This window comes from Podarcis cretensis, assembly GCF_951804945.1.
Source record: "Podarcis cretensis genome assembly, chromosome: 1".
In the NCBI taxonomy this organism is placed as follows: Eukaryota; Metazoa; Chordata; class Lepidosauria; order Squamata; family Lacertidae; genus Podarcis; species Podarcis cretensis.
The window spans coordinates 140,184,517-140,212,230 of record NC_137170.1 but is presented as its reverse complement, the minus strand read 5'-3'; the positions used below and the strand labels follow the sequence as shown (position 1 = coordinate 140,212,230).

The 27,714-nt window shown below is 41.8% G+C and overlaps 1 protein-coding gene across 2 annotated transcripts in view; it reads left to right on the top strand.

The window, feature by feature from the left end:
- CPS1 (carbamoyl-phosphate synthase 1) overlaps nt 1-27,714 on the top strand; it is a 176,425-nt gene that overhangs the window by 55,545 nt on the left and 93,166 nt on the right. For both annotated transcript variants that reach the window (XM_079975842.1, XM_079975841.1), the window contains 7 exons: nt 2,293-2,388; nt 11,460-11,649; nt 12,929-13,086; nt 14,947-15,075; nt 18,469-18,613; nt 19,903-20,113; nt 20,778-20,976. In XM_079975842.1, coding sequence (XP_079831968.1) covers nt 2,293-2,388; nt 11,460-11,649; nt 12,929-13,086; nt 14,947-15,075; nt 18,469-18,613; nt 19,903-20,113; nt 20,778-20,976 — 1,128 coding nt within the window. The remainder of the gene's footprint in view (nt 1-2,292; nt 2,389-11,459; nt 11,650-12,928; nt 13,087-14,946; nt 15,076-18,468; nt 18,614-19,902; nt 20,114-20,777; nt 20,977-27,714) is intronic.

Below are 27,714 nucleotides of genomic sequence, written 5' to 3'. Positions count from 1 at the left end.
TGCGGCCACAGGGCGGAGTCCTGCTGAACTGCTTATGGGCCGCCGCCTCAGGTCACCGCTCGACCGGCTACACCCGGACTTTGCCGTGGCTGAACCCCCAGGCTGTGCCAACGCGCCACGGTCATTTGTCCCAGGAAACCAGGTCTTTGCCCGGAACTATGTGGGGGGCATTCCTTGGGTGCCAGCCACAGTAGTGGGAGTCACTGGACCTCGCTCGTACCAGGTGGCACTCGAAGACGGACGCTTGTGGTGACGGCACATAGACCAGCTTAGGCGCAGGGTTGGGGACTTGGACACTACCGTGGTGCCCCCAACTGCGCTTGCGGCTCAAGAAGAGACACGTACAGATGGCGAGGCCCCACCTACACCTCCCTCGCAAACTGCCAGCGTGGAGCCGAGCCAAGCCGCTTCAGAGGGTCTGCCAGACTTACCACAGACTCAGACCACTCCACTTGCGGAGGCTCCACCCACAGCAGCGGATCCAGGGGAGTTGGTTCCAACGCCACCTAGGGTCGCACCACAGCCTCAGCAAGAACTGTGTGGCCCTCTGGACTTGGCTACCAGTCCCCGGCGGTCTGGCAGAGTTTCCAAGCGCCCAACTTATTTAAAGGACTATGTTGTTGGACATGTATCACTGTTGGTCTAAGTATGGGAAATGTAACTGATATGCTTTTGTGCCTAATTGAACCATTACGCGTAGTGCTGTATATAAGGAAACCATTACGATTGTAACTAACGCCTTATCTCGGTGGGGAGGGGTGTTATGTAGTGAAGTTTCACCCTGGGCCAGCAGGGGGATACTGTATATAGTTTTCACTCAGGTCTGTAGATAGTTTTCACTCAGGTCCACGTCAGTTATTTTAGGCGGGAAACGCTGGGCTGTTGTTGCTACAATGTTGACAGCCGGCTGCCTATAAAAGCAGGCCGGCTGAGCTGTTTGCAGTCAGTTCTATTCCAGCTTACAAAATAAAGAGCTACTTGGAGAAATCGCTGTGTCGTCTGCTATGTCAACCCACAACTTAACAATGATGACATTGATGTCTTAGCAAATTTATATCCTTGCTTTCTGTTAAAAGTACACAAGGCAGCTGGCATTGAAAATGAATCAGTACAAAATAAGATATACAACCTAAAACCCCAGAGCCAGCTAACAAACCAACCAATGGCACTTAAAACCAAGCAACAGATTTAAAAGCAGGAAAACGAATGTGGGGTGATGAAGCAGGTGGGGTGCGGATCCTGATCCTGTGTAATGTGTATCAATAACCGTTAGCATATTCTAAACTCATATGCATGGAAGTTGAGATGCAGTGCCAAAGGGAAAAAAGAGGTACTTTCCCCTAGATATGCTTCAGGAACAACTCATGCAGAGAGATGGATGGGGCTCTGGAACTAGGTTTTGCCCCTGGTAGAGAGTAGCCCATTAAAGAAATCCTCAAGATGTCTGGGTATGCAAAAATCTTATTTGAGATTTTTAATCCCATCCATGACGTGGGTGGCACTATGGTCTAAACCACTGAGCCTAGGGCTTGCCAATCAGAAGGTTGGCGGTTCGAATCCCTGCGACGGGGTGAGCTCCCATTGCTCGGTCCCTGCTCCTGCCAACCTAGCAGTTCGAAAGCATGCCAGTGCAAGTACATCAATAGGTACCACTCCGGCGGGAAGGTAAATGTCATTTCCGTGCGCTTCTTTGGTTCGCCGGAAGCGGCTTAGTCATGCTGGCCACATGATCCAGAAAAACTGTCTGTGGACAAACATTGGCTCCCTTGGCCAGTAAAGTAAGATGAGCGTCGCAACCCCAGAGTCATTTGTGACTGGACTTAACTGTCAGGGGTCCTTTGCCTTTTTAATCCTATCCATGATAAGACGCTGGGGGTGAGCACATGAGCCCAACCCCTCATTTCCATCCCATCACCATGTTGGAGGAATGCCTTCTGCTGCAGGAAGCCTTTATGCTTGTGCAGACTGAGGTTCCCTGCATGATTTAGGATCCTTGATTTAGAACTTCTCCATGGAGCAGCCTCACAAATGCAGAAGTTCAGCCCCCAAGTCAAGGAGGGCTGTAGTACAGCAGCTGTAATGCAAAGGAGGAGCTGGGGGTGAGGGAGTACTCTGCCATTGTCCCTCACGTGCGACCAAAGGTTCCCAACCCCTGTAGTAGAACAGTAGACCCTTTGTTGTCTTGGAAAACATCTTGGAAGAAAGAACAGGTGAGGATCCAGCTTTCTTGTGAGATGGGGGCCAACAGCGCATGTGCTGATATAGCTCTACTGACCTATTGCTTGTCTTCAGGTTTCCAAAGTTCTAATCCTGGGATCTGGCGGTTTGTGTATCGGTCAAGCAGGAGAATTTGATTATTCTGGATCACAGGCTGTCAAGGCCATGAAGGTGAGAATGTGGGAGGCAAAGTAAAGTGTTTCTTACAAGGGTGGGGGACCTGTGACCCGCCAGATGTGGCTGGACTCCAAATCCCATCAGCCCCAGCCAGTATGGCCTGTGCCCAAGGACTATGGGAGCTGTAGTCCAACAACATTTGGAGGGCCACAGTTTCCCCACACCTTGCTTAGCGTGCTCCACATCCATCCTTGCTCCTTCATGTAGTAGTTATGTAATTATTTGCTCTGCCTTGTTTACATTTTTGATAGCATATGGAAATATAGGCAGAACTGGCTGCATTATTCAGTGAGCATAAAAACTCTGTTTATCATTCCTGTGAACAGGTTGTGATCAAATTCTGTTATTAATATGTGCGCAATGAAATAAGTTCACATAAATGGTTGTGCAAAAGAAATGTCAGCCTTGCTGATTTATTGTAGAAAAAGCATTCATTATTTGTCATGTATAGCTTGGTATCAAGTTCTGTCTGTTCCCTGGTTGGGAGACCAAGATAGGTTTAAAATGACAGATCACTGGTACTTGTGTGAACCAGATCACAACACATCATATGTGTTAAAATAATTGAGGCATCCTGGGTTTATGTATATCCTCCCAATATACTGCTTGTCACGCAGGTGACCTGTCATTGTTTTTGGTTTTTTTGCAAAAAATGTACCGGTAAATGGGAACATTTCTGAGGCAGTAAGAGGCTTTGAAAGAGGCCTTAAATTATTCACAAAACACTTTGTCTGGACATATGTCTGTAGCTGACATACATATAGGGTTTCTATAGTAAATGGAACTGGGTGGGTGGGGGGCTTCCAATGCACTCCTATACATGTCTACTCAGAAGTAAGCTCCATTGGGTTAAATGGATTTACTCCCTGTCCCAGGTAAGTGAGCATAGGATTGCAGCCTAAGAAATCTTGTCCAATAACTCACATGTTACAGCTGTTTCTTAAGTTTTCTTTTGCAACATGGAGGTTAAAATAGCAATAGAATCTTATGAGGTAAGAGAACAAAATGTATTCATTCATTCATTCTTAGAGAGACAGAGCATTTACATGGTTCCTAAGCATGAAAATCAAGGCATAACTGTCCTGAGAAAAGATGAATTGACTTTTCCCAGCCAAAGTTTTTATGACATTTCCCAGCCAAAGTTTTTATGTTCCATTGATTTCACATGTTTTAATTCACTTCCATTGAAATAAATGACACTTAAGGTTTGTTTCTGTAAAACACTGAATTCTCCAAGCAAAATTCTTTAACATTTAAGACCATGCTGCTGTTTGGCTGTCCCAGAAAGGAGACCATCCATTCGCCTGGAGTTGTCAAACAGATTCATCGTGCTTTTCTGCAGCCTGGATGTAGACTGCAGTCAGCCTGTGAGGAAGCTCTGCTGGCTTGTGATACTGCTTGGAAAAATCAAATTATCAGAGAAATGAATTGGAGGCACCTTCCCTATACAAAGATCATCTTGATTTCTAAAGAAAAGCATTTCTTCTCAAACTGACACTCTCCTGTTCTCTGCTTCGCTTGCCCTCTGCTTTCACATTTAAGAAAAGTTACATTTCCCAGTAAATCTTGCTAGCTTGACCTTCCTGGGCTCACCAGCAGCCAGCCGTCTTGATCTTGCTGCTAATCAGCCATTCCAGAAGCGACACTTGCTCTTGGTGACCTTGCCTCTGGCAACGTGATTTACAACAGCATGTGAAGCCAAGGCAGTTTGTGCGAGTGTAGCACTGCAAGACGTGCCTAAGTGTTCACATCATTATTCGCCTTCCATTGTGTTGATGCAAGACTAGCCTTAAGCTGCTGTTTATTAGGCAGCTCGACACCATGAATAATTAACATGAGGCCAAACGTAAATAGGCAACATATGCGAGCAAGTGTTAATTCACAAGGACAGCCAGGGGAAGAATGGAAAGCAGAAATATATTGAAGTAGCACATGCATTTAAAACACTCCCATAGAGTGGTAGCATGTGCTGGTGTCCTGCTTGCAGAACTTGTGTGGTGGTTGCAGATTTGCAGCTGGAATAATGCACATTAGACCACGGTCCTGGGCGATAACAGGCCACAAATTTATTTGCTTATACAGCAGGTATGCAGGATTGGCATGACAATAGTCGGGCAAGAATCAGATCATTCCACTCCGACCTTGCTGTTGGAATGGAATTCCTTTTGATGGCAGGCACCATTGAGAGTTGGCCAGTGTTGGATCCCTGCATGGTGCAGGCCAAGCATCCGGGATCCTACTGGGCAACTGGGAGAGGGCTTTAGGCAAGGCTGGGCCACACCTGAGCTAGGGGTGTGCCTTGCCCGTATCCTCTCCTAGAGCCCTTTTGCCTCCCTTCTGCTTTGATCCTTCCCAATGCTATTTCTGTCACAAGAGAAGCAGCCCATATTCCAGCAATTCCGCCTACTGCTACAACCAAACTAAGGCCAGAGCATAGGTCACCAAGCAAGGCTTTGCCCATGTTGGATAGGTGCACACCATCCAGTTGAAAGAGGCCCATCCTAATCAATCTAATCTAATCTAATCAATGCCAGAATCGCTCTTCCACCGGAGGTGCAACTTGAAACACTTCATCCCTGCCTGGAGAGCCAGAATGTTTGTGCCCATGGATGGTGGCTGAGTTGATTTCTGGAGGCGGCGCGAACGGCAATGGCTGCCCTCTTCTAGTTGTGAAGGGGGAGCTCCGTGGAAACGGGTCGTCTGCTACGGCGAAGCGGAGACCCCCGTCGAAAACCCACAGGCAGCAGAAGCCTGTGGTCGTGGGACCCAGCGGGCACCATCAGCGCCCCCTGAAACTGTAAAGGAACCCCGTAAGGGGCTCCGGAAAGTGACGGGGCTGGCGCGGTGCTGTGGGTCGATCGCTCTTTCCGTGGAGTGAAGCCGCGAAGCTGTTGTCGGTGCGTGCTGACCTTTTTCCTGGGATCATCTGGCTAAGAAACAACTACCCGTGAGTAGGTGAAGTTTAATGAATTCGTCCCTTTTGAAAAAGAAGCTTTAATTTGACACTGAAACGGGAGACGCAACCAGGAAGTCCGTCTCCCGGCTCTGTTTAAAGACTTAAAGCAACGACGTTCAATTTGCTTTGCCTAAGAAACTGCGCTCTAAAAGACTGTTATCTGAACATCAGAGAACTTTACTTGAATTTAAGGTGGAAGAGGAAGAATTTGGCTTTCCCTCTCCACGTGTGGATTTATAAAAAACATTGAACTCCCGGCGACCGCGCTGCCAAACAACTAGAGCTGTCAGGCTACATGAACTGTCATATTGTAACTCGCACTTTTTGGAGACATTGTAACTTTCTATGTTCAACTCTGCAAAGTAAAGGATCTGTAAGGTTTTCTGGAGATTTGCAACTGTTATAAATTTGAAGGGACACTTCGTAATTTGGGAAAAGACTATATACTTTATAAGACTTTATAAACTGTGTCTCTCTAAGAAAAACATTGTGTCCCTCTAGTGGAACACTGAAGTTGTGCAACTACTGAGGGTTTTTTTCCATCCTTAGACTTGGGGATTTCCATGGGAATTGCAAACCGTGAGATTGACCTTGGCGCATAGACAGCAGTGGGATGAGTGGGAGGACAAGATCAGGCAAAGCCAAAACACAACAGTCTACTATAATCTCACAGCTGCGCAGATCATCTGTTCCTACTCTTCCTGTGGCACAAGAGGAAGATTTAGAGCAAACTAGGCCTGAAGGAATGGCCACAGGAGGGGACTTTACCTCAGTGCTAGATAAAATCTTTGAAAAATTGGATGGCCTGAGCAAGCAAGTGGCTGAACAATCATCTAAAATTGACCAAAATACAGCCAGTGTTAACAATTTGACTCAACAAGTTAGTTTAAATGCACAATCTATTGGGAAATTGCTGGAGGTCACTACATTAAATCGCAAAACAGCTGAGGAGGCCAAACAGAAAGCAGAGGCTGTGCAAGAGGAAATTAAACCTATGCGCAAACAGATTGGCGAACACCAGGCACATCTGTCTATGATAGAACTAAAAAGTAAGGAAAATAACTTGAGATTGAGGTCGGTTCCAGAACTCGAAAAGGAAGATTTAATTGAATATCTGACAAAAGAGTTTGCAGAATTTTGGCCTTTGGAAGAGGATAAAGATTTTAAAATTGTAAGTGCATTCAGACTTGGAAAGGGAGGGAGGAAGGTCAGGTCAAGAGATTGCCTGATCTCCCTCAAAACAAAGGAAGAAAGAGACAAGATATTAGGTGCACATTTTCACAAGGCTCTTGAGATTCAGGACTTCAGAGTGGAAATCTACAAGGACATCCTGAAACACCTATTGGAGCTTAGATCTAACTACGGAGATCTGGTGACACTACTGAGAAGCAACAGAATCATCTTTAGATGGGAGTTCCCCCAGGGACTATCTTTTAACTTTAAAGGGAAAAAAGTTAAAATCAAAACAGTTGAAGACAAGGAAAAATTTTTGAGTGACTACGGAGAAGACCTTCAGAAAGAGACTGAAAAAGAATTAAGAGCCCCAGGATCTGGACCACTAAGTTCTTTACTTACACCCTTGGGTCTGGATGAGCCTGAGAAAGTGATACCACCGCCAAAGGGAGAAGATCTTTTGGGAGCCTTAGGAGGAAAATAGATCTATTTCAACATGTCTCTGCAACTATTAAGCTGGAACATTCATGGTTTTAACTCCCCCGAGAAGAGGAAGAAGATCTTTTACATATTAAAAAAGGAACAATTAGACTTAATTTGCCTACAGGAAACGCATGTGATTAGGCTTCACAGGAAAGTTTTAATTAACAAAAGATTAGGTCAAGAATTTATCTCATCGGACAGAGTGAAAAAGAGAGGAGTTGTTATTTATGCAAAAGAAAGCCTATCACCAAAATTCCTTTTTAAAGATGAACAAGGAAGAATTTTGGCAATTGAAATCCAAATACAAGGAGAAAATTTTTTGATTTTAGGAATTTATGCACCAAATGAGGGGAAGTCGGAATTCTACAAGAAGTTGCATGAGACAATGTTGGACTACATGGATTACAACAACATCATTATGATGGGTGATATGAATGGGGTGGTATCTACAAATATGGATAAAGCACAAAGACAAAACATAACAAAAGAGGGCAGGCTACCTAAAACTTTTTTTGATCTAACTGACAATATGGACTTGATCGACATTTGGAGAACAAAAAATCCCCTAGGAAGAGAAGGGACATTCTTCTCTGAAGCCAAAATGACATGGACTAGAATTGACCAAATATGGATAACTAGAGGACTGGCACCTAAGACTAGAAAGGTGGAAATCTGCCCCAAAACCTGCTCCGACCATAATGCTGTAAAGATGGAAATGAAACTAACATTAACTGGTTCCTTCAGATGGAAAATGAATGACACCTTACTAAGAGATCAAGAGATTGTTAAGAAGGCCCAAAAGACTCTGAGAGACTATTTTGAAGTAAATCTGAAAACTACAGTTGAAAAAAGAGTAATCTGGGATGCAAGTAAAGCGGTCATGAGGGGGTTTCTGATTCAACAGAATACAATAAAAAAGAGAACTCAAAATGAGAAAAAAGATAAAATCTTGGAGAAAATAAAAGAAGGAGAGAAAAAATTAAGATCGAAACCAAAGTCACAGGAGATTCTGAGAGAAATTAAACTATATCAAGTACAATATATGAAATTGATAAATCAGGAAGTTGAGTGGAAAATTAAACAAATGAGACAAAAGACTTTTGAATCAGCCAATAAATGTGGAAAACTGCTAGCGTGGCAGTTGAAAAAAAGACAGAAGTTGAACACGGTTACAAATCTCGAGGTTGAAGGGAAAAACATTCAGAATCCTGTGGAGATTAGAAAATGCTTCCAGAGATACTTCAAACAACTTTATACCCAGGGGCCACAGAAAGAGACTTAGATAGACCAGTTCTTAAGAACTAACGGATTACAAAAAATATCTCAAGAAAACAAGACAATATTGAACTACAAAATAACAGAACAGGAGATTGAAGGTGCCATTCAGAACATGCAATTGGGCAAGTCTCCAGGACCGGACGGATTAACCTCCAAGTATTATAAGACTTTGAAAGACTATTTAATCCAACCATTAAAGGAGGTATGCAACGAGATTCTGGAGGGAAAGAAGGCGCCGGAGTCGTGGAAAGAAGCCTTCATCACACTTATACCAAAATCTGAATCTGAAAAGACACAACTCAAAAACTACCGTCCCATATCCCTTTTAAATGTGAATTACAAAATTTTTGCAGATATTTTAGCTAATAGATTAAAAAGACTTCTAAATGAAGTGATACATAAAGATCAGGCAGGCTTTCTCCCAGGCAGATATTTGTCTGATAATACAAGGAACATCGTTGACATTTTGGAGTTATTGCAAATCAACATTAATACAAAAGCAGTTTTAATTTTTATTGATGCAGAGAAGGCCTTTGACAATATTTCTTGGAATTTTATGAAGAAAAATCTTAAGGGAATGGGAGTGGGATGGGGATTTGAAAATGGTATAGAAGCAATTTATTCAGAACAAAAAGCAAAATTGATAGTTAATAATGTGGTATCAGAAGAATTTAGAATAGAAAAAGGAACACGACAGGGCTGCCCTATCTCTCCATTGTTATTTATTTCGGTCCTGGAGGTGCTCTTGAACATGATTAGAAGGGACCGGCTGATCCAAGGAATTAAGGTCGGAGCTAAACAATATAAACTGAAGGCTTTTGCAGATGATTTGGTTTTAACATTACAGGAGCCAGAATCTAGTACGAAAAGGGTGTTAGATTTGATTCAAGAATTTGGTCATGTGGCAGGATTTAAATTGAACAAGCAAAAAACTAAGGTCTTAAAGAAAAACTTGACAACAATGGAAAAAGAAAGGTTTCAGAAGGAGACAGACTTAACTGTGGTTAAGAAAGTGAAATACCTAGGGATTAACATGACGGCTAAAAATTTGAATTTATTTAAAGATAACTATGAGAAATGTTGGATAGAAGTTAAGAAAGATCTAGAAATTTGGTCAAAATTGAAGCTTTCCTTGTTGGGTCGGATCGCTGCTATAAAGATGAATGTATTGCCAAAAATGTTGTTTTTGTTTCAAACTTTGCAGATTGTGGACAAGATGGACTGTTTCAAGAGGTGGCAAAGAGATATTTCTAAATTTGTCTGGCAGGGCAAAAAGCCCAGAATAAAATTTAAAATATTGACTGATCCTAAAGAAAGAGGGGGGTTTGCCCTGCCAGACATGAAGTTGTACTATGAATCAGCAGCATTCTGCTGGTTGAAAGACTGGCTACTTCTTGAGAACACTGACATTTTGGACTTGGAAGGGTTCAACAATGCTTTTGGGTGGCATGCATATTTGTGGTACGACAAGGTAAAAGCTAATAGAGCATTCAAAAACCATATTGTCAGGAAAGCTGTGTTTAATGTCTGGACAAGATATAAAGACTTATTGGAAAACAAGACCCCAAGGTGGTTATCACCTATGGAGGCTAAGGCTCTGAAAAAACTCAATATGGAGGCCAAGTGGTCGAAATATTGGGAGATATTAGAACAAGACCGAGACACATTGAGATTGCAGAGTTTTGAGAAACTAAAAGATAAAGTGCGAGATTGGTTACATTATTATCAAATTAGAGAGGCCTTTAACTTGGATAAAAAAATAGGCTTCCAGGTGGAAAAATCGAAATTAGAAACAGAACTGTTAGAACCTAAAACTAAGATACTTTCGAGAATGTACAACTTGCTGTTAAAATGGAATACTCAGGATGAAACAGTTAAATCAGCCATGATTAAATGGGCACAGGACATTGGTCATAACATTATGTTTGCTGACTGGGAAAAGTTGTGGACCACCAATATGAAGTTTACGGCATGTAATGCCTTAAGAGAAAATATTATGAAAATGATCTATAGGTGGTACATGACCCCAGTCAAGCTTGCAAAAATTTATCACCTGCCTGATAACAAATGTTGGAAATGTAAAGAAACTGAGGGAACATTCTTTCACCTTTGGTGGACATGCCCAAAGGTTAAGGCTTTCTGGCAAATGATCTATAATGAACTAAAGAAGGTATTTAAACATACCTTTCCTAAGAAACCAGAGGCCTTCCTTTTGGGCATTGTCGGCCAATTGGTGCCAAAGAAAGATAGAACACTCTTTATGTATGCAACAACCGCAGCAAGAATACTCATCGCAAAGTATTGGAAGACACAAGATTTGCCCACTCTGGAAGAATGGCAGATGCAAGTGATAGACTATATGGAACTGGCAGAAATGACTGGCAGAATCCGAGACCTGGGAGAAGAGTCGGTGGAAGAGGACTGGAAGAAGTTCAAAGAATATCTCCAAAAACATTGTAAAATGTTTGAATGTTAAAATGATGTTTGATATAAAGATAATTTGGCATCAGTGACATAGTAAAAAGAAATATGCAAAAATGTTTTAAGAAAAAAGGGTGAAAAGACCAGAGTAAAATTATGTCGAAACTAAATAAATGATATAAGGGATTAAGTTATAAAGTTATAAATGAATTTAAAAGGAAAGGAAAACCGAAGACATAATAGGTTGAAATGTATAACATTGAATAACATTGGAAAGAGGGTAAGGAATTGCTGAATTTGATTGTGTAAAGGGGAACACAGAAAAGGGAGATGTGAGGAAGTCAGGAAAGAGGGTTATAAAGACAGTAAGCCAAAAACTAGATTTTTATCTTTTCTCTGTTTTTTGTTTTCTCTTACTATTTTTTCCTTTTTTCGCTTATGTTTTTTATTGTGCTTTATTGTTCTTACTGGATTGTGCTGTTTTTGATTGTCTTTCTCTTTTGTTTTGTCTGATTGTGATTTGTTTTATTATGCAAAATCTTAATAAATATTTTATAAAAAAAAAATATGAGTTGATTTGTCCACAGCATTGACCTTGTAAGCTGTTCCTCCCAGTGCATGGTGTTGTGCTCACAAATCTACACATATTTCTGGTCTGCAGTAGTTAAAAAAATTACCGGCACTAGGTTGTTCCCGTGAGATGTGAATGTAGCTCTTGAATGAATAGTTACTGTGTTTTAAATTTTTTTTCTAGGAAGAAAATGTGAAAACGGTCCTGATGAACCCCAATATTGCCTCAGTTCAGACCAATGAGGTTGGCCTAAAGCAAGCTGATACAGTTTACTTTCTCCCAATCACCCCACAGTTTGTTACAGAGGTCATCAAAGCAGAACGGCCAGATGGCTTAATTCTTGGTATGGGTGGGCAGACCGCTCTCAACTGTGGTAAGTTTGTTGTGGGAATGCATTTCTCTCTTCTTACCATTGAAAGCTATCCTCATGAATTTAGCATGCTGTAAACTAAGTGAAATGTAGTAATCTTTTATATAAATAAGGACAATTATTATAGCAAATGAACTATGGTCCTATCTTCTATTTGGGGTTTTTTAATGTAAGAATATGCATGGTTTCAAGATTTGCAGAATGTTTCATGAGGTAAATTGAAAAGCCAGGGTATTTACCAAGTTTCAAGCTGCAGCTGTCATTGTGTGTGTGTGTGTGTGTGTGTGTGTGTGTGTGACACATTTGCTTGCTTAACAGTACCATGCTATGATAACTCCTCCAGGCTACACAGTCAGATATGTACATAATGAGAGAACACAGATGTCTCTCTATCCTGCACACATACATGCCTGCTGATGAGGTAAATTCAGACCAGGAGGCTTTTTAGAGGCAATGATTTTAGCCACATTAAGAAGGATAGTGGCTTTACCACTTTTAGCTCTTTGAACCAACAACTTACAGACAATTGTGACTAGAGCTAATACACAATACTGAGATATTGAGTCATTGTAACAGCAGATTGTAATCTTATTGGTCAATTCCTCGCTTTCAAATGTTGCATCTTGAACTTTGTCACACTTTTTGCATCAGAATCATAGAATCATAGAGTTGGAAGCAACCCAAGGGCCATCTAGTCCAACCCCCTGCAATGCAGAGTTCATTACACCAGAAAAATCATAATCAGCCTCTTTGGTTTGAAATGAGGGAGAATATCTTCTAGATTTGGGGAAGGATGGTGTCAGTCAATATGAGATCCAGAAACAACCCACATTTTTCATTTTAGAAATTCACTGACAAAGTCCCACAAAAGCAAACAAGAAATAATAACAGCAGAACATGCTAAAAGCTGTGAGGAGTTCTGGCCTTCAAGGAAACAGCTCTGAGCATACTCAAAACAGGTGTATGATTTTGATAGGCTGCTACACATGGCAGTGCTGTTCTTCAAGCAGTCTTCCCTAATTTGATCTGAGGCTCCTGGATCGCCTGCATTACATCAGAGAGAGTAGAAACTTGCCCAGCAGGGGTTGAAAAACTGGCAGTCCTCCTAATATTCAAATGTCAGACAAATGGTTTTTCTGCCCGGAGAGACATGTGAAGGTCCTTTCTGTCAAAGTTACTCTTTTGGGTTGGAACTGACTGAGTGGTGCAGACAGCTGATTGACAGAAATCTTCCTAGAGAGCAGTTGTATAATACTGACCATGCCATTCATTCTCTGTGCAGGAGTGGAGCTGTTCAAACGTGGCATTCTGCAGGAATACGGTGTGAAGGTCCTTGGAACTTCAGTTGAATCTATCATGGCCACAGAGGACAGGCAGATGTTTTTGGACAAACTGAATGAAATCAATGAGAAGATTGCGCCCAGCTTTGCTGTAGAATCGGTACATCAGCTGAGTTCAAATATATTTGGTTGCATCTTGAAACAGTTGAAACAGAGAGATGGATATATTTGGAGGGTGTTGTTTCAGCCTAGCGCTACCTGTTCAGGGTTTCCACAAATGCATGTGAGACAGGCAGGAGAAATCAGCGGTAGGGACAGAACTTCAAGGAAGGGAATATAGAACAACCCATTGACAGGCAGGTCTATGCTATATTAGCACATGCCCCCTTTTCCCTAGAGAAACATCAGAGCCTTCCCCTCCTCTCTGCCATTCATTCTCTCTCTCTCTTGCTTCACACAGTCTTTGCATCTGCATCCCAGCCTTTGCACATTTATTGTGAGTCTGAAAAGACCCCTTCCTCAACATAATTGTAGAAACTTTGAAAGTATCTGTCCTCTTTGCCAAAAGATAGGGTCACCCAGCCCACAACCCCATTTACAGATTTAGTCTACACCAACCTTCACCAGCTGGCTAGGGGCGATGAGACTTGTAGTCTAATACCTTTGGAGGACTCCAAGTTAGTGAAGGCTGGTTTGCACAAGTCTGAATGTGTTGTGTTGCAAGCAGAGAAGGTGCATGGGCAGAGGTACCAGGACAAATATCCTATTTCCACAGGAAATAGCTCAAGTGAGTAAGCACAGAATTTCCAACAGAGGTGGAGCCTCAGAAGGTATGCAATGCAGAGGGGCTGAGATGCAAAAGATCAGTGCTTGTTTCTTAGCGTGATACACTGAGATGGTGACCTTGTTTGCATCTATTGCTAAGCCAAACTAGACCATAGCTAAGCATGAAGAAGCACTGGGTCACAGTTAGAAGATGGCAGTCGCATTGCTCCTTCCCCACTGGCTGCACTAAGCCATTGCAAGGGAGCAGGGAAGAAAGGAAGTGGCGGCTGCTTTCTCCCTGCACCAGTAGGCCTGCTTCCTCCTCATGCTTAGCCATGCTTTGGTTTACATGCTGACCAGCCCAGTGAGTAAGTCAATAACCGGAGTCACTTGATTAAGAAAGCAACTTCAAGTTCCTTTTAAAAATTGTCTTACATGAATATTAGTGCAGAATAGCTTTTAGCTCAATGGGATCCATAAAGTAATATGGTAATAATTAATAGGTCTATAGAGTGTGCATTTTGATGAGCATTGAAAATTTTGGCTGTGAATTTTGGCCAGATGGATTTGAAAGAATTGGCCACCTCTGCAGTCCATACCTCAAAATATTTTTCTCCTTACACACCAGCTGGCATCAGAAAGCTAAAACAATTCTTTTCAGTGCCTTAATATATGGAACAGGTTCATTGTACAGTCACCCTCTGTGTCTGTGGTGTTACCAGAAAAAGGGGACTGGCACATACAGAGCTTTTCTGAAACACTTAATTACTAAAAAGAAAAGAAAAAGACTTAAGTCTAAATTTGATTTTGATTTGTGGTGATTTCTCATTTCTACAGCTCTTCCCAACCGCTGCTAGTGATAATTTACAGGTGAACATATTAGAGTTGAAAAACTGATGTGCAGTCGCCTTCACCCGATTCCTTGGGTTGGTGAGGAGGGGTTGTAGTCAAAGCCACATCTTTACTATAGATTAAATGTTTAGCCGTCATTCTCTCTCCTCAGAAAATATTGGGAACTGAGCTGTGTGTGTGTGTTTGTATGTTTGGGACAGGATTCTTTCATCACCCTCAACAAAAATGTAATTCCCAGGATTTTTTTTTGAGGAAGCCAACCTACCTAGTATATGCTCCACAGAACATTGAGCACAGTCCTGACCATGATTCTGTCTGTGTCACATTGTGTTGTAATGTAGACAATACTGACAGGTCTTCATGATTGTTTTGGTCTTTTCTACCTGTTCTTCTTTTATTATAGACAGAGGATGCTTTGGAAGCAGCAGAAAAGATTGGCTACCCAGTCATGATACGCTCCTCTTATGCCTTGGGTGGACTAGGATCAGGGTTATGTCATGACAAGGAGCAACTGCTAGATCTCAGTACCAAGGTATTACTGTGGGAGTTGTGTCAACATCTGCGGCCCACAAGGGGAGCCATTCCCTGGGGGTGGGAAAATCCAAGCAGGGAAGAGGTGCAGGTCTTGGTGGATGGGGAGGCAAGACAGTAGAACCTTCAGGCCAAGTCCAGAGTCAGCTGGTTTGGTCAATGTGCTGTGGGCACGACAGATAAGATGACTTAACCATTATGGCCTCAAGTCAGCAAAGCAGTAACTTGAAATACTGTATTGCTCTAGCACTAGCCTGTTGCTTACTGAGGGCTGAAATAATCCTGCGTAAAGATGGGTGCCCCAGACCTCCTCAGAGCTGCTCACTCCCCAGGCTCTTGGTTGAAGATAATCTCTGAATAAACGTATCTGCTGGTTTTCTAAAGTTATTTGTAGAAAAACAGGTTGTTAGCAATGCAACATCACATATCATTTTAATCCAGTCTGGTCTACCCCCAGCATGCTGTTATAGACCATTTAACCACCATTAGCAAATTCAGCACCAAATGGAGATTGTCCATTTCCATATTGTCTTGTAAAAGGACTCAGTGATTTTTCTTGGGGGGGGTGGTATCAGCAGGCAATCAATATACAGAGATGGTCTGGAACTTCAACTGAATTAATAACACCATTGATTACTAACACTGTGTTCTTGAGATATGTTATTTGCTGGGGCTGTAAGATCTGCTGCTGCCTCTGCGACCAGTGAAGGTTGGATCCTCTGAGATGAGAGAATATATGGGGGAGGGGAATATACTGGTGTCTGAGGATGTGAGCAAGGAGACCTTCTCAGCAGCAGGTGATGGCTGTAGTATTGTGGCCCCTTTTCTCCCTTCATCTTCCATCTGTGAAAATCTTTGTTTCAATGGCAGAAATCCTCCATGGAGGGGAACTTGACTATCCTTAATATCTCATCACTATGCTGGTATAAAGTTTACGGGTCCTGAACCGTGACACAACCTGGCTGCCACTGCAGCGAATAGTAAAAGCTGATATTTGTGGTGTCATTCCTTCTATTCCATCCATCTGGGTCTCGGATCCAGAGGCCATTGGTCTGAACTTTAATCTGGCCACAGCTGGGCTGGAATACATAGGGCATGTTCCAAAACAAAAAATAGGAGCCTTCTAACCCCTATTTAGGGAGGTGAAAAATTATGTTACTACTGCAATAGCAGACTATTCTAAATAATTGCTGCCGAGTGTTTCCTGTTCCTTGTCACAGTATTGACAATACTGCCTGCTTTTCCTCTCTCGTAATTTATTTATTCTAGACATTTGCCTCTCGTTCTTCAGTGAACAAGTCTCCTAGAACAGCTTACATAAAAAATAGTATTCAAAAAACAACAAAGCAGATCAGCTGGTCGTAGTAAAAATGAAGCATCACAGCAAAGAACTGTAAAAGGTTTTCTTAAGCATAGAATCCTACTGAATGGTTAAAAGCCCTGGGCATTTTTTTTTAATTGAGCTGAAAAGAAAATACAGATGGTGCGAGATGGGTTGGTGGGATGGAGTGCTGCAACTGAAAAGACCCCGTCTAGTCACCACGTCACAGACACAGACACTGGAGCTTGTAGAGGGGCAGGCGAAAGAGAATAAAGAGTCATGTAAAGTTTCAACAGCATGAAATACTTAATGAACATAGAAAACAAATATATTTTGCTTCTGGATTCAGGAAGGAAAGCACAGCATAGCATCTAGTTCACCAAGAAACACCTCCAAACTATCTTATCAATAAAACTACCCAGCCTTAGCCAAGTCAACAGCATATGAAGATGACACTTTTTCAAGATTCTACAGCCTGTGGCTTTTTCTCTTTTAAGAGGGAAGAACAAACCTCCTGAGGCTCTTTAATGCTCCATCTTCATGTCGCTTCCTCTGGAGTTTGGTAATGTGAATGATTAAAGTGAGATTGTCAGAAATGGACCTTAATTTGTGGAAATAGTTCAGTGACTTGGGTCAAAGAGATATACAATAGTGTAAATTTTATTCTGTTTTCGAAAGATAAGTCAGGGAGGGAGAAAATGGAGCATGGTTCAGTGCTGCCTTGAACTAAGAGATAGCAATGCACCAAGAGTAGGACAGAATAAAGCACAGAAGTGGCATCTGGAGACTGGGCAGTAAGGTGAGGCTTTGTCTTCAGCACCTGTTCTCCAGAGGTATCCTGTCCATGAATAGTGAGGCTCTATTTAGCTCTTACGCCTGGTTGCTCACAATATAGACCGCACCTCCCTGATTTTTTCACCCCTTGTTTAAAGCACATCTACGTTAGTAGCTACCTCCATATCTTGCAGGAGTGAATTTTAATTTCCAAATTTACTTTCAGGTTCCTAATGCTGTGCCTGAAAAACAGAGAGCAATGCTGAGCTTAACAAAATCCAGCAGACGCAGCTTAACGTCTGTTCTCAGAATCTTCTTTTTAGGATGGTATATGTTGCTTTTGCTTCACTGATATCAGTGGATCTCTTGTGGACATATGGCCAATTATCACTTTAATAGGAAGCAATTATGCTCTTTACTAAGCCAGTGTGCTATATAGCCATATGTTCCATAAAAAAATCTAAATTTAGGATCCAATAATGCAAGGGACAGAAATCCCCCCCACACACCATATGCATCATAGTCTTCCTCTCCCCACTTGGCTATTCCTTTCCCAGTGTCCCTTAAAATTTCCTCTCCATCATAATGAGATAGCAAATGATGACTAATATATGCTTGGTAATTATTTTAGTAGAGTAGTTGGTTCACTTGTTTAGGCCATAAATTATTGCACAATTACCGTTTTGGAAAAATGACAAACACAGATGCACATTAATTTCTCATTAAAACAATCCACTACATCAGTTTCAACACATTTATGCTGTACACATGCTGCCACAAAAGCAAAAGTAGCAACTTTTCCTATGACATCGCACTCCAAATTAGCAAGAGAAAATTCAGTTCTTTGCTGAGTTGATCAAGGAGTAATAGTCTCTTCAAGTTATACCTCTTCTCCTTTGCAGTGAAACAGCTCAGCAGACATTGGGGAGGGTGTCCTTTATAATGTCCGTCTACAAATATAATCTTATGAAATTTCTCTTAAATCAGCCATTCAGAATGACCAATGGCATCTGCTTGAAGACCTTATTGGAGGAGGTCAGGGTGTTCCTAATACTGAACCAAGTAATATTTATTAAATCACTCTCATAACATTTACACAAGGGGATGATTTTACCCTTTTAAGCAGAGACAAATCTTTTTGCACTGACAATTTTTTACTTTGTCTTTAATTGTCACTGTGGCAGGAACTACTATTATACCAGCAAAATACTCCTGTACAAATATCAGTCTCCTGATAGTCCAGTATACACACTTAACAAACATTTCCTTTTTAAAATCTGTCATCCTGTAATAATCAAGGCATTTGCAATGACCAATCAAATTCTTGTGGAGAAATCTGTGGCAGGATGGAAAGAAATTGAGTATGAAGTTGTGAGAGATGCAGCTGACAACTGTATCACCGTCTGCAATATGGAAAATGTCGATGCAATTGGAGTCCATACAGGTAGGTTCACCATTTTCCTTGAACTAAATAGTGGTGGTTTTTTTTTGGGGGGGGGAGGAATCGTTTGATGCAATCATAGAGCTGTAGAGTTATGTGGGACCAAGGGGTCCACCCGCCTGCTCAAAGGGAGGTATTCACACCATTGCCTCCAGCCAACACAGTTCAGTTACAATGCATCATAAGTTAAGAGAAGTTGCAGTCAGAGTCCAGATGATTTATGCAACTGAGCCAGTCATATTAAGGCCATTGTATAAAGTAGTCCCATCACGACACTCCTGCTAATAAGTTCTTATGATGACCCCATGCATTATGTGACTATGTGAAGTTGGGTCTGGTGTGCTCAGGGGCGTAGTGTGGGGGCGCCAGCGGAGCTGTGGCCCTGGGTGCACAATTTTGAGGGGCACAAGCCAGTGGTCCCCATGCAAATAAATTAAAGACCAACTGATAGTCCAAACCTGTGCACATTTACTCAGAAGAAGGTTGCATTGAGTTCAATGGGACTTACTCCCATCTAAATGCACATAGGAATATGGCCTGAGTTGTTCAGGTTCCTGTGAGTTATAGGCCATGTCTAATGATCCACAAGAGGTACAACATCTTGTTCAGAACTTGCAATGTGGGAGATTCCACAACCTTTATAGACAGTGTGTATCATAGCAGAAAGTCATATTTGAGATGTTTCTGGGGTTTATAACATAAAATAACCTAGCATATCTATAAAAAATGAATTAAACATTGGTCTGCTGCTCGAGCACAATTGGCAGACCTTTACCAATAAAGAATGCAGCTGCTTGTGATGCACAAATGTTGGAAAATATGTGGAATTCAATATAGGCTGAAAATCATTATAGGCTTGAAAGTATGCCTGTCTTTCAAATAAGGCAAATTTCAGCATTTCTGCTTGAAATTTTATTATCGTATTTATCTTAGATTTAATTAAATTATATACAATGGGTAATTCAGCATGCAGTCCTAAGCATACTTACCAGAGTGAAGCCTAGTGGCTTATGGATATATGGGTTGGATTGGGTTCTCGGTCTAATTACAATATATATGGTCACTTATTTATAAAGCCCTTTCATGTCCTGTAATTTGTACTCAGTGCCGTGGATGAGCTGTGTCTCTGTACTGTAGCATCTCCAGGTAGGGATGGAAAAGACCCCCGTCTGAAACTCTGGAGAGTCGCTGCGAGGCAGTGCCAGAGGAACCAATTGGTTTGACTCAGCACAAGACAGCTTCCTGTGCTGCTATAACTTGAGACCATTGACACTTTTTGCTTTGACTTGCAGGTGATTCTATAGTAGTGGCTCCCAGCCAAACACTCTCAAATGAAGAGTTGCAGATGTTACGGGAATCAACCATCAAGGTTGTCCGCCACTTGAACATTGTAGGGGAGTGTAACATTCAGTATGCCTTGCATCCTGCCTCTCTGGAGTACTGCATAATTGAAGTGAATGCTAGGCTTTCTAGAAGCTCTGCTTTGGCATCTAAGGCCACAGGGTAAGGGAAGAAACAGTCCTGGGAGAAGAACTAAACTGGGTGCCTGATGCAAGGGAAACATTTGGAAATATAAAAAGTTGTTGGTTAGATAAGCCCAAAAGCTCTTCTTCGGAGAATACCTCCAACTTATGTTTGTTATTGCAAATACTGATGTTTTTTTATGAACTCTTCACGGTTTTGAAGAAAATGGTAGTGCTAGTTGCCTTTGACCTGTTGGATAAATCATAGTTCACCAGCACCCTGAGTTAGCCCTTTTCAGTGGTGATAAATAGCAGAAGCACCTCCGCATAATTTACCGTGTATGAAGTGTATTCTTTAAAAATGCTTTTAATTGTATTCATAGTAGCTCAACTATATTCGTAAGCTGCTTTATGAAGCCCCCCCTCCCCGCAACCTTGTAAAGTATAAATCCTATCCTAAAATAAAAGTAACAGGGCCCAGCCCATCATTTTATAGCTGTGCTGTGCTCACTTGTTAAGCCACAGGATGAGGTGGAATGGGGATCCTTTCTCAGTCAGCTCTACACCACTTCTGTACCGTATGAATGACTGATGGCTTCCTAATGTCTCTTCAGGGCAGGCTTCCAGAGGATTAAGCATGTTCTCAGGATTTGCAGGTTTTCCTTTGCCAGTTTGAAAATGTCTCACTTTGCTCTTGATGCTAGGTACCCTTTGGCATTTATTGCTGCCAAAATAGCTCTTGGGATCCCCTTACTAGAAATCGAGAATGCAGTATCAGGAAAGACAACGGCCTGCTTTGAGCCAAGCCTGGACTACATAGTAACCAAGGTGCCCCGCTGGGACCTCGACCGCTTTCAGGGCGCTTCCCGCCAGATCGGTAGCTCAATGAAGAGTGTGGGTGAGGTAAGTCTGAGGATTATCCCCCCCCTTAAAAAATGCCCTTAAACCCATAAACGATTCAATCTACATGTACTAGAATGATGAAGTTGATTATCATGCATTTATATTGCACTTCAGAGCATTTCCCTTGCATCTTCCTGTTGCAAAGTAGTCAGTATTATTCTCACCATATTTTTGACGGGGGACTGAGGCTCAGGGAGAGTGGCATGCCTAAGGCCACCTAAGGAGCTCAAGGCAGAGGTGAGGTAAGGTAAGGTTGGGGTTTCCTGATTCATAGCTCAGCTTCTTTGCCACTATACCTTGCCAATACTCCCAATACCTTTTATATACATCACACCATCTCCATTGTATGTATGTTATCCCTCCAAAGAATCTGCTGAGGGTAATGAGAATTATCTTCCAGAGATCTATGGATAGTCCCTTCTAAGAGCTGCCATTCCCAGATTCCCTAGGAATAAGGTTTTAGCATATACAGTGGTACCTCAAGTTACATACGCTTCAGGTTACATACGCTTCATGTTAGACATTCCTCTAACCCAGAAATAGTACCTCGGGTTAAGAACTTTGCTTCAGGATGAGAACAGAAATCGGGCTCCGGCGGCGCGGCAACAGCGGGAGGCCCCATTAGCTAAAGTGGTCTTCAGGTTAAGAACAGTTTCAGGTTAAGTACGGACCTCCGGAACGAATTAAGTACTTAACCTGAGGTACCACTGTAATATAGATATGCTTTTGAATTATGGTGCTGGAGGAGACTCTTGAGAGTCCCATGAACTGCAAGAAGATCAAACCGATCCATTCTGAAGGAAATCAGCCCTGAGTGCTCACTGGAAGGACAGATCCTGAAGCTGAGGCTCCAAGATTTGGCCACCTCATGAGAAGAGAAGACTCCCTGGAAAAGACCCTGATGTTGGGAAAGATGGAGGGCACAAGGAGAAGGGGACGACGGAGGATGAGATGGTTGGACAGTGTTCTCAAAGCTACCAGCATGAGTTTGACCAAACTGCAGGGGGCAGTGGAAGACAGGAGTGCCTGGCATGCTCTGGTCCATGGGGTCACAAAGAGTCGGAAATGACTAAACGACTAAACAACAACAATAGATATTGTGTCAAATAGTACCTTTGAGCATCTGTAGTTCTGTTTCTACTGTGTTGTTAACGCATGGTAGAAAGCAGAAGAGAAATGATAGTTTATACAGTTGCATCACAGAGCAATTTTAGGGGGTAGCCAGTTTAAGCTTTGCGTGGACAGGCAGAGTCCCCAGATCCCGAGCGGTCCCCCCCCCCGTCATGTGGAATAACGACTCAAGACAATGTGCTATGGGATTAAATTGGCCACAACTTTATTAAATTTCAAATGTGGGTAGACCTTGGCTCAGGCATTGGCCGTTTTCCCTCCCCAGTCCCCAGCCGGGGACCTAGGGAGCATCAGGGTTATCCAGTGTTTGTGTGTGGGATGGGCTGGCTCTGGAGAACATATGTTCAAGCAGAGATAGCCGCCCCTGTTACGCCGCCGCCGCCGGGGAGAGCAATGACGACCTTTCGGCGTACGGTCAAAGCCTCCCTTCAGAAACCCCTTTAACGGGGAACCCTGGTATCGCCACCGCAAAGAGGAAGATGGACTAAAGGATTCTGCCCAAGGCCTGATACCGCCAAAGTTGTGACGTTTTGCTACGGGAAAGGCAAAACCTGCCAATACAGGGAAATTCCTTTCTGGCCCTTTAACAGCGACCTTAACATAGCAGTGCCCGCATACCTGTGAAGAAAAGTTAACCTGCAAAATAAGACATTAACTGAGGGTGGGTAGGGTGGGAGAAGCTCTGGAGGCAAGTGAGGATTCCCAGGTAAGATCCTCCCTCTATTGTGTGGGCAGGTAATCCCACCCCTACCTGGCCTGGTCTCCTTGGCAACGCTTCCCCCATGTGGGATTGGACAACTGACTGAGGTAGGAGGAGACCTCCAGGTATCCCACCTGAGGGAGGGCAAAGCCAAGCCTATGCTGATGGAGCCGCTCCAGATCCAGGGGCTGCGTGCGTCCATGCAAAGGTCGCCCCCTGTTTTATGCAGGGAGCGGTCATTATGTATAGAACTGTAATAGAACTGTATAGAATTGGTTCTGTCATGGCGTATGGTGAGATGGCAGAGACAGGAGAAGGAATGTCTCTTGTGGTCTGTTTCACCCTGGATGCTACATAAGCATCTTAAAATCTTAGGGCATGTACTTTCCACAGTGTCTAATTTCACTGCAAAGGACAGTGCACCTACAGGAAAACTACATTTCCCAGGATAACCAGCACCTGCTGCAATTCTCCTCAGCACCCCGGATGGCAATATAGCCTTCTGCTGCTGCAACCACGGCAACCAGACCATGCAAGAGAGAGGAGGGAGCAGTGGGGATGAAAGGCATTCCCAGGCGGGGACTTCCGGTGGAGCGCGATCCTGCCGCAAGCGAGGATTTTTCCGTGAGGAGAATCCTGCGCTATTTCGGGTGATAAGGGGAGCTACAGGGCACAGTAGCCCCCAAATTTAATCTCTGGGGGGATATCCGGAGTGACAGGTTCCCAGCGAAGCCAGGAGCAGCCCGCCCGGCCGTCAGGTAACTCCAAAAGGAGTGAAGAGAACGGCGGAGCGGGGCTGCGGGCTACGGGAAGCTATTTTCTACACCCGAATAGCGAAGCCCCGAGCTTGCAAGAGAAGCGCTCCATTCTCAAATAGAAGAAATTCGGACCAAATTGGATTATAATTTTATAGCAAGAAAAAATAAGGAAGGATTCGAAGCATGAAGAGAAAAGTTGGAGTTCAGCTGTCATCTTAAATCAGGACAGACGCAACGCAGCGCGCAGAGCTGGAAAGGGAAAGTGAGTTGCCACTGGTGGTTACTCTTTTCTTTCTCTCATAGAACTTTATTTAAAAGTAACTATTTAAGAAGCTACAAAGTATTAAGGCTGCTAAACGTAGAAAGGGAGAGCAGAAAGTTAAGATTGAAGAAGTTTGAGGTCTTTGATGTAATGGAGGGAAACATAGAGGACTAAAGTGCTTGGTTACTTTCACTTTTAAAAGAACAAAGAACTCCAAAGCAGAAAAGGAGCTTCCAACTCCATTATTAAAACTTTGTTGGAACAACGGTAAGGTGGAAACAGTGGACAAAGGTTGTTTTTCTTTTTTTTAGACTTTATTATTGGAATCTTTAATACTAAAAAGGATTATAGCTGCCTCTGTCATTTAAGTACATTAATATTTGCAACTGGGAAACCCCTTAATTTTCTCTCTCTCTCTTTTTTAATGAATTGGGAGCCTCTAAATCTAAAACTGCGTATACTAAAGGAGGTGTCTGTTATCCTAGTGGAAGGAACGAGTTACTACAATTTGTTTTTCTTCGATTTTTTTCTTCCTGGCGAAGGGATATAATACTGAGAAGTGACTTGTGCCTCTTTAGTTTGGGGAAATAATCTGCGCTTGTTTTTCTTACTGTTTTCTTTTCTTCATTCTTTTTGGAATTACGCCTCTGGAATTCTGTCACTTGGACATAATTTTTTGGAACGTTATCAATTGGATATAATTTTGGAAAGGGTTTTTTATGGGAAGATCTCTGGGAAGACTCTTGGGAAGATTTTTGGAATTTTTTGGAAATTCCTTCTCCTTTGGGCAAGGTATTGGATTAATTTGGGAAGCAATTTTTTTTGGAGGAATAGCCTAATTGGTGGCAAGAAGATTGTTTTGTTCCGGTTTCTGCTTTGATCTCATACTCCTCATCATCCCCAAATTTCGGCTAAATTATATGTTATAATTATAAACTGGAATGTTATAATTATAAACTGGAAAATTGATAAAGTGTAAAAATTGGCTTTAATTAATATTTGAAGACTGTTAGAATATTTAATAAAGATGACACACCAGCAAAAGAAGCGGGCAGATGGGGGGACACCAGCAGAGAGGAAAGGGTCTAAACAAGAAACAGTTTAAAGCAGAATTTTTGAAGATGTTTGCTGAAATAAAACAAAGTGAAAAGAATTTAGAATCAAAATTAGAATCAGTAGATAATAAGATTGGGAAAATGGATAAAAAAATTGATGAGACAGTTAATGAACTTAAAGGGCAATTAAAAGAGGTATCTAAGAGAACTCAATCGCTGGAGGAGGGATTTAAGAGGACAAAACAAGAAATTAAGGAAGTGAAGCGAGAAGAAGAGAGGATCAGAGTGGAGATGTTGGAATTAAATAAATCACAAAAAGAAATTAAAGATTCGATTGCTATGAATGAACTGCAACAGAGGGAAATCAACCTGAGGCTGAGAGCCATTCCGGAAATTCAGAATGAAAATATCAAAGAGAGATTGATATCGGAATTAGCCCAATGGATGGAATTACCAATAGAAGAGGTAGCTAAAACAGTACAAAATGCATTCAGAATGAGAGTAAGAACATCTAAAACAAGAAAATTCCCAGGAGACTGTTTAATCACTTTTAAGGATAGGGAAATGAGAAATTTGATACTACAGAAGAACAGAGAGAAAAGACTGTATATAGATGGAAGTTACATAATCATCTTTAAAGACATACCAATAAGACTATTGAAATGAAGAGACCCATACGAACCATTGGTACAGGTCCTTAAGAAAAACAACATTGAATTCAGGTGGGAATTTCCGGAGGGAATTTCATTTTTTTACAAAACTAAAAAGCGCAGATTGACGAGTCCAGAAGAAACAGGGAAGTTTCTGAGAAGGTATAAGGAACTAAAAGCAGAAGATGGAGAAACTGGAGAAGTCAAAGGAGCAGAAAAAGGAGCAGGTGCCAAGGATGAATCAGAATCGGGGGAAGAAGAAGAAGAGAATGGGAAAAAGTCAGAAGAAGAAAAAGAAGAGGAAGAAGATAAATTATAAAAGAGAAAAAAGTAAACTAAATTTATTTAATTGGAAATTACCATGGCACTAAAATTATGGAATTGGAATATTAATGGGATGAATGAGGGAAAAAAATGGAATAAAATTGAACAATTCTTTAAAAAGAAAAATCTGGACATTATATGTTTACAAGAGACACACGTCGCAAGGAAACACAGAAAAATTTTGATTAACAAAAGATTAGGAAACGAATTTGTATCTTCAGATAAAGAGAAAAAAAGAGGGGTAGTTCTATATATTAAAAGTAAAATTGAATCACAACAAATCTTCAAAGATGAAGAAGGAAGGATGATAGCATTACGGATCAAATGGCAGGGCAAAAATTTGATAATTGTCGGGATCTATGCACCTAATGGAAATAAGACAGACTTTTATAAAACCTTAAAAGAAAAATTGTTTGAGTATATGGACCAGAAAATTATAGTAATGGGAGACATGAATGGAGTGGTCTCATTGGAAATGGATAGACTAAGAGATGGATCAAGCAAAGAAGGAAAACTGCCTAAGACTTTTTTTCAATGGTCAAGAATTACAATTTGATCGATATTTGGAGACTCAGATATCCATTGGAAAAACAATTCACTTATTTTTCTGAACCGAATCAGTCAATATCAAAAATAGATCAAATATGGGTCTCAAACGAATTGACCCCAAGAATTCTTCAAATTGAGATCCAACCAAGAATAATTTCAGATCACAATCCAATAAAAATGGAATTGAAAGGATTCAAGGAAAGAACTTTTAGATGGAGAATTAATGATTACCTCTTCGACGATCAAAAAATTATTGAAAAAGCACAAAAGAAATTAACTTAGTATTTTGTGGATAACAGTAATAGAGGAACGAAGATGAGCGTAGTATGGGATGCAAGCAAGGCAGTGATGAGAGGCTTTTTTATCCAACAGAATTCATTGAAGAATAAGAACAGAGAAAAAGGGAAAAAAGAAATTCTAAAGCAGATAATGGACAATGAACAAAAATTAATCAAGAAACCAAATAATTCAAAAATAAAACAAGAGATTAAGACTCTACAAACACAATTTGCAATGATTATAAATAAAGAAATAGAACTGAATATTAAAAGGTTAAGACAGAAAATTTTTGAATTCGCGAACAAATCTTGTAACTGGCTGACTGACCGAACCCAAAGGGTGCTCATCAATGGTTCCTCTTCATCCTGGAGAAGAGTGACTAGTGGGGTGCCACAGGGTTCTGTCTTGGGCCCGGTCTTATTCAACATCTTTATCAACGACTTGGATGATGGACTCAAGGGTATCCTGATCAAATTTGCAGATGACACCAAACTGGGAGGGGTGGCTAACACCCCAGAGGACAGGATCACACTTCAAAACGACCTTGACAGATTAGAGAACTGGGCCAAAACAAACAAGATGAATTTTAACAGGGAGAAATGTAAAGTATTGCACTTGGGCAAAAAAATGAGAGGCACAAATACAAGATGGGTGACACCTGGCTTGAGAGCAGTACATGTGAAAAGGATCTAGGAGTCTTGGTTGACCACAAACTTGACATGAGCCAACAGTGTGACGCGGCAGCTAAAAAAGCCAATGCAATTCTGGGCTGCATCAATAGGAGTATAGCATCTAGATCAAGGGAAGTAATAGTGCCACTGTATTCTGCTCTGGTCAGACCTCACCTGGAGTACTGTGTCTAGTTCTGGGCACCACAGTTCAAGAAGGACACTGACAAACTGGAACGTGTCCAGAGGAGGGCAACCAAAATGGTCAAAAGCCTGGAAACGATGCCTTATGAGGAACGGCTAAGGGAGCTGGGCATGTTTAGCCTGGAGAAGAGGAGGTTAAGGGGTGATATGATAGCCAT